General features: G+C 40.1%; 1 protein-coding gene across 1 annotated transcript; it reads left to right on the top strand.

The window, feature by feature from the left end:
* The first annotated feature begins 3,457 nt into the window (after nucleotides 1-3,457).
* On the top strand, nucleotides 3,458-5,210 carry LOC138977335 (ATP-dependent DNA helicase pif1-like). The gene is made up of 2 exons (XM_070350235.1): nucleotides 3,458-4,731; nucleotides 5,195-5,210. The coding sequence occupies exons 1-2, from the start codon at nucleotides 3,458-3,460 to the stop codon at nucleotides 5,208-5,210; spliced, it is 1,290 nt and encodes a 429-aa protein (XP_070206336.1).
* Nucleotides 5,211-8,222: the final 3,012 nt, after the last annotated feature.

Here is an 8,222-nt window from a genome sequence, read left to right as displayed (position 1 = left end):
TATCAGGGAGCCTGACTTGGTTATATCAGCACCTTGTCACCTCAGCGGCAAAGACATGCGTAGGAAGCTAACTTGGATGTTGTTGGTTTTTTTTATCATTTTAGCTCCAGCTTTTAATTAGTTGAAAGTAGAATAATGAGATTGTAACAGGATGAGATTATGTGTCTGTCTGTCTGTCTGTCTGTCTGTCTCTCTCTCTCTCTCTCTCTCTCTCTCTCTCTCTCTCTCTCTCTCTCTCTCCCTCTCTCTTTGTCTCTAATTCTTGTACTGGGTTTCGCATCCTTTTTCTCACGCACGGTGCTTATCGCTGTCAACGCTAGTTAGTTCTGGCACGTGAGATATCGTAGATGCCGGGGTGCTTCCCGTGCAGAGGTCGTTGGTTTCTTTGGCATCATTGTTTGTAGAATCAGCAAAAAGGCCAAATTCTCATGAATATGCATGGCGTATTGATAATGATTATTGTATTGTTTAAATTCACATTGTTCATGGGGGTTGAAGAGAGTAATAGGCTGCATGGGTCATGTAATGTTTTGATACATATATTTTTATAGTTTGTTTTTGAAGAGAAATTGGGATTTCTCTGTGGAATGAAGGGACTATGTTTTGGGCGTAGTAACTGGATAGGTAATTGGTTCCTGATGTCCTCGGTTGTGGTGCGAATATCTTTCTTTGTTTTCCTGACTCCGAAACCATAAGGCGTTTTTTTTTGCCAACTCTGTTCCCAGAGGTGAATTTGTGGCTTGTGTCCTGCACAAGAAGGTACGTTTACATTTTATTTGAGATTGCATAGATGTTTTGTTGTTAGTTTAAAAGTATGTATTCTGGATGCATTCTTAGTTTTATAATTGCGAAATATTGAATTTTGTGTTGAAAGAATTATTGAGTCTCTTTATTAAACGTAATCAGGATTTAAGAAATGTATGTTTGATAGTTGTTCACGGATATTTTGCATTTTTCTAGTTTGATTGTGTAAAGATATTGTTTAGAATTGCTTTATTATGAAAAGTGGTCTGATAGGTTACGGATAGCTATTTTATGGCTTGTGATTGTTTGATAAAAACCTAGGTATGTTGGAAAATTAATGTCTTTTTCTTGTTTTTTTTCTTGTTTTACTTGTTTTTGGCACTTGATACATTACTGTAATGATGCTAATTGTTAGCCTAAATAGGATGCGGACATTTGTCATTTTGGGCCCTTACTCTCAGATTATTTTTTGTTTTGCATTTTTTGTGCCTTTGAGCTGTGTAGAAATGTGTTTTTACAGTATTTTGCTATTACTGAGAGAATTCCTGTTGTTAGGCAGCTCCCAGACTTGTAGGCCCAATGTTGAGTGCTGTAGAGCCTAGCGATGCGGTTACCCCCTCCATCTCCCTTTTTCCCTTCCTTTCCCGGCAGCGCAGATTTGGGTGCAAAAGCTAGCGTGCCTTGCGCATGCGCGAGTTAATATGCTAATTAGTGTCTCAGCCTCGTTTCCGTTGTAAACACTAGCAGACAGCAAGCCTGTTTGAGAGAGCGTGTTTAGGCCTTTGAATACTTCGCCTTTTTTATTAGAAAGTGTTCCCAATTAATAATAAATGTTTTTAAAGTTGACTCTTGTAAATAATGAGATAGTTTCAGTGGATTTCTCTCAGTTTTAGTGGGTTTAAGGACTTAGAAAATGTATTAGTTTTCCTCATGGTGTAATGACACATGAGGAAGAACTGTTGAAGTGTGTTGATTGTTTTTTTATGTTGATGATTCTGTGTGTAATAAAATCTAGTTTTAGAGTGTATTTACAATAAGAATATTGGGATTTTACAGAACTGATGCCAGACTTTTATGGTAGCTGATTGTCTGTGGTGCTGATTATTAAGATGGGAGCAGGTCCTGAGGTTTGTGAAGTTATCCCATTTCTAATTACGTTTACACTGGATTTTGTTCTTATTCCTCACATGTTATTATTGTATTATATTATGTTATGCCTACATCGTATTGGACTTTAATTGTTGTCACCGTATGATTCATTTGATTCATGTATATATTCCTATGGGAATGCCTGCAGTGCATTCTGCTATTGTCTACTTTATTCATGTTCATGTTGAGGCATTCCTTTGTTAAATGCCTTATTATTTGCTACAGTATCACTACTGTTGATACTCTGATTTTTGTTTGTTGAACAACTAACTGTTTTGATTTGACTTTGTATGTATTACATCTGCAGAAGAATATAATCAATGTACTCAATATAATCAATGTATTGTTTTGTGGTCATTTTACTCATTATTGTGTATTATGATTACAGGCTGTAAAATAAAAGAAGAACAAGAAGATGGGAGTTTGAGTCCACCACCCTCCGCCTATCTCCCCTTCTGCCTCTTCTATTTCTGTTGGCCAGCTGGTCACAATAATACTGGATGAAAACAGCAAGTTGAAGATTGCAGCTGACATTGACACGCTCATATCTGCAGAAATTCCAGATCCCCATGAAGACCCAGTCTTATTTGAAATTGTCAAATCCACAATGATTCATGGACCATGTGGAGCCCTCGACCCAAACTCGCCATGCATGGTAGATGGGAACTGCTCAAAGGGCTATCCAAAACAATTCAGAAATGAAACCGCACTTGCTATAGATGGCTACCCTCACTACCGCAGAAGCGACAATGGACGAACAATTGTCAAAGGCCGTAATGAAGTTGACAACAGATGGGTTGTTCCTTACAACCCATATCTGACGAAGAAGTACAATGCCCACATCAACCTCGAAGCCTGCACAACAGTCAAAAGTGTCAAATACCTCTTCAAATATGTCTATAAAGGCCACGACTCTGCAAGTGTCGAAGTCAGAGAGGCGAACGTCCTCAATCATGATGAAGTATCTACTTTCATGGATTGTAGATATATCAGTGCTCCAGAATCATATTGGCGCCTGGCAGAAAACAAACTTCATCTCCAATCACACACCATCGTACGTCTTGCACTCCATTTGCCCCAAAATCAACCCGTCTTCTTCACCCCTGGCAGACATGAGGCAGCAGCAGAAGCTTCAGCGAGCAGAAATACTACACTGACAGCATTCTTTGAAACCAATGCAAAAACGGCAACAACTTACACCTACAACGAATTTCCAAATCACTTCGTCTTTCACCAGAACTCCCATGAATGGAAGCCACGTAAGAAAGGAGGCCACACAGTGATCGGTAGGGTCTACTCAGCCAGTCCTAAAGACATAGAACGATTCTGCCTCCGGGTATTGCTCCACCATGTCCCAGGCCCAACCTCTTATGAAGACCTGAAAACAGTTGACGGATACACCGCCAGTACGTTTAAAGAGGCATGCATTCTCAGACATCTGCTGAGCGATGATGTTCAGTGGGATAAAACAATGGAAGAAGCTGCTGTGTTTCAAATGCCAATACAACTCAGAGTACTGTTTGCCAACCTCTGTACCCACTGCAATGTAACCAATCCTCTCGATATGTGGGAGAAACACAAAGATGCCATGATGGAAGATTTCAGTCACCAGGGCATCCCTGCTGAAACAAGTATACAACTTGCATTGAATCACATTGACTCCATCCTGCAGCAAAACGGACTCTCTGCCAGCATTCTCGGACTTCCAAAAGTGCACCCCATCACCATTTCCAATCAAGAGACAGAGTTTGATATCGCTACTGAGACTCGGCAAGCTTCCATTCTGACGGCTAAGTTGAATGAGGAACAAAGTCTATTGATCAGCAGTGTGCTGCAGGATCTGGCAGAAGTCAACGAGGGAAATACATCGTCATGCCGAACGTATTTTCTAGATGGACCAGGTGGAAGTGGAAAAACCATGGTCTACAACACGCTCATATCCACCTGCCGTAGTCAACACATCAAGGTTGCTGCAAGTGCATGGACTGGAATCGCTGCAACGCTGCTTTCCGGGGGAAGGACTGTTCATAACCTTTTCAAATTGCCAGTTCCTATCCTGGACACAAGTACTTGCAATGTTTCTCCAACTTCTTCCCACGCTGAGTACCTGCGTTCAGTGAAGCTGTTCATCATCGACGAAGCCTCAATGGTGCCAGCAAATGCACTAAAAGCTATCGACAACATGCTTCAAGACATCACAAAACTTAAAGTGCCTTTTGGAGGTAAAGTTTTCCTTATGGGCGGCGACTTCCGACAAGTGTTGCCGGTTGTGCCAAGAGCATCACCAACCGTGATAATAGAAAACTGTATCAAAAGCTCTCCACTCTGGCCACTCTTCAGGGTTTTTAAATTAACCAAGAACATGAGAGCTGAGCAAGACCAACAAGAATATGCTAAGTGGCTCCTTCAGTTAGGCAATGGCCAGTTGCAAAGTGTGGTTCCAACAGCTCCTCCCAATTCCATTGACATCCCACCACAGTGCAACATTACTGAGGACATTGTCAATGCTGTTTTCACAGATGTCACCAACCCACAAACCTTAGCCGCCACTGTCATTCTCGCCACAACAAATGACACCACCCTTCATCTCAATGACTTGATCGTAAACAAACTTCCAGGCCAATCCAAAACATACCTCAGTGCTGATCAAGCAATCTGTGACGTTGAAATGGAAGCCGACAACTATCCAACAGAGTTTCTAAACTCCATCACCCCATCAGGAATGCCACCACATCAACTCATCTTGAAAACGAGAGCCATCATCATGTTGCTTCGGAATTTAGACATCACTAAGGGTCTCTGCAATGGCACACGTCTGTACATTCATCGTCTGCATGAGTATGTTTTAGATGCAGAAATAATTACTGGCCCATGCAAAGGACAGCGAGTTCTAATCCCAAGAATAAAACTTGCACCATCGGATCACAATCTGCTATTCACTCTTCAGAGAATTCAGTTCCCCATTCGACTTGCCTACTCCATCAGAATCAACAAATCTCAGGGACAAACCTTCGACAAACTGGGTGTATTCCTGCCAACACCTGTTTTCTCTCATGGACAGCTATATGTTGCCTTCTCGAGAGCTAAATCCTTCTCAAATATTTTTGTACACGTTGTCAACAATTCTATCCAAGGACAATTCCAAGGAAAGACAATTACCCAGAATGTTGTCTACAAAAATGTCTTGAACTAGCCATGCTCTGCACAGACATTCCACACCCAGATCCAATTTAGCTGCTACTGTGTGTGAACAAACTATTGATGTACTTTTCACAAGTACATGTGTTCTGATCCAATTTAGCTGCTACTGTGTGTGAACAAACTATCCAATTTAGCTGCTACTGTGTGTGAACAAACTATCCAATTTAGCTGCTACTGTGTGTGAACAAACTATCCAATTTAGCTGCTACTGTGTGTGAACAAACTATCCAATTTAGCTGCTACTGTGTGTGAACAAACTATTGATGTACTTTTCACAAGTACATGTGTTCCGATTCATCTAACCTTGAAGGGATGGTTGAACCGTGACTGGATGTGCCACTATGTAAGCGTTGAGTGTTTTTCAAACCTAAGTTGGTGATGTGTAAATATTCGTTTTATGCTGTTTGTACAAACCTTTGCAACTTGAACGCTCAGTGTGTTCCAAGGAAAGACAATTACCCACAATGTTGTCAACAAAAAGGTCTTGAACTAGCCATGCTCTGCACGGACATTACACCACTATCCACAACCCACACCCAGATCCAATTTAGCTGCGACTGTGTGTGAACGAACTATTGATGAAATTTTCACAAGTACATGTGTTCTGGAACACTTTAAGGAAGTTTTAGACTGATACATGGGATTTACCTGTCCATTGCGATCATTAGTGCTGTCTTTTTCTCTCGCTCCCAATTGCATGACGATGTGCACACAGTTAAAGTGCACATTTAGCGGTGTGGGTGTGTGTTTTTTCTCTAAAAATATGCATGGTGATCTGTAAACATTTTGGTCTCGGTGCAAAATGCATGTGTAAACATTTTGTTCACAGAACCAATTTCACATTTTAACATTTTATCTTTCACTGCTGAAGTGCACAAATTGTGTGAACGAACTATTGATGTACTTTTCACAAGTACATGTGTTTTGGAACACAAAGAAAGTTTTACAGATATCCAGAGGACAAGCTCTAAATATCTTTCTCCCTGTCTGTCTTCCAGTGATCTGGTTGTTGTGACCTACAACAAAAAATGCTGTACATGCAAACGATGTTCCCAGACAAAAGTGTGTGTGAACTTGAAATCATGTTACATGTGAATTCATATTTGGAACACTTTAATGGGATTTACCTGTCCAGTTTAAGTACTGATGTGCACCTATGATAGTGTTCTTCATTGCGATCATTAATGCTGCCTTTTTCTGTCGCTCCCATTTGCATGCATGACGATGTGCACACGGTTCAAGTGCACATTTAGCGTTGTGTGTGTTTTTTGTGGGTGTTCTCTTCTCTAAACATATGCATGGTGATCTGTAAACATTTTGGTCTCTGTGCAAAATGCATGTGTAAACATTTTGTTCACAGAACCAATTTCAAATTTTAACATTTTATTTTTCACACGTTTGCTAAGTGTACGAATTGTGTGAACGAACTATTGATGTACTTTTCACAAGTACATGTGTTTTGAAACACTTTAAGAAAGTTTTACAGACTGATAAATGGGATTTCCAGATATCCAGAGGGCAAACTCTCTTTCTCTCTGTCTTCCAGTCACCTACAACAACCAATGCTGTACATGCACACGATGTTGTGAACTTGAAATCATGTTGCATGTACATTGATGTTTTCTTCATTTTGCACATACTTGCATTTTCTCACTCCCTTTCTTGAGTTTGCTACTGTGTATGTGTGAACAAACTATTGCTGTACTTTTTGCAAGTAAGGGTGTACTGATGTGCACCTATGTGTTCTTCATTGCGATCATTAATGCTTGCATGCATGACGATGTGCACACAGTTCAAGTGCACACTATTTGCTCATTTTTATGTTTGTTTCACTCCCATGTGTCATATCATTGTTGCATGATATAAAGACATCTCTGCAAATTCATATCAACTCATTTTAAATGCATTGTGTTAGCAGATCAGTTAGGTGAAAATATCCACTATCTTCTGTGGAAGTCTTCAGTATATCTCTGCATTTAAATTGCATTGTGTTAGCAGGTCTGTTAGGTGAACATATCCACTATCTTCTGTGGAAGTCTTCCGTATATTCTACCATATGAATTTGAGGCACAGGTTCCTCCATAATATTAGCGGCTTTTTTTCAGTGGTGTTCCTAATTAGTGAGAGAGAGACAACTCTCATTTGAGTTGAAATAAAACACGTTTATAAATTATCAAACATCTTTTATTATTCATTGAGTATGTTTGTTTGGATGCCTTTTTACAATTTACTTTCAAGGATTGGTAATTGCATCCCCATGAAGAAGAAAAACAAAATCAGTCGATCCGATGGAATGTGCTCAGTGCTCAGCAACGTGAAGAGAAATGTCACTCGGACAAAACAGTTACATTACAAACATTTCAACACTGCTTATGAAATTAGTAAACACTTCCAAAATACATTCTGTACAGTACAGACCACAGACGATCAGAACATGTCCCGCACAAACCATGGTCCACGTGAAGCGCTCGCAGACTGAAATTTGAGACGAGCTGTAAATTAGCCTGTGGGCATAGGGACGCTGGGTGTTGATACATTGTAACTAATAACAGACTTGGAGGAACGATTCGCTGTAACACATTGCAGACATTCTTTCAAAACTGCGGCTTTAAAGATTTTTTGGGTAACTTTTTCGCAATTACTTAACTAATAACAGACTTGGAGGAACGAGTCGCTGTAACACATAGCAGACATTCTTTCAAAACTGCGACTTTAAAGCTTTTTTGGGTAACTTTTTCGCAATTACTTATGTTACTGTTGTCACTGCACAAGTCATGGCTAATCCACCACTGTGCCCTTTTTTTCTTGGCATTTTGTCTGTACGCGCATGCCATCGCACATTTAACACGTTTGTGTAAAAAAAATCCCGTGCTGGTATCACTAGTGCGTTATATATTGTGTGTAAAAAATGTTTGTTTGTCTGTCTGTCTGTAAAAAAAAAAAAAATCCATTTCACACGGCAGAAATTAATATGTAAAGCGCGGAGAGCACAGTTAATTGTGGTTCGCGCTATATAAGCTCACCATAATAATAATAATAACACTCAAACCCACACACACACACACACACACACACGAACACACACACAGTACACACACACACACAAACACACACTCACACATGCACAC

Source organism: Littorina saxatilis, linkage group LG9 (genome assembly GCF_037325665.1).
Source record: "Littorina saxatilis isolate snail1 linkage group LG9, US_GU_Lsax_2.0, whole genome shotgun sequence".
Classification (NCBI taxonomy): domain Eukaryota; kingdom Metazoa; phylum Mollusca; class Gastropoda; order Littorinimorpha; family Littorinidae; genus Littorina; species Littorina saxatilis.
This window is presented reverse-complemented; position numbering and strand designations above follow the sequence as displayed.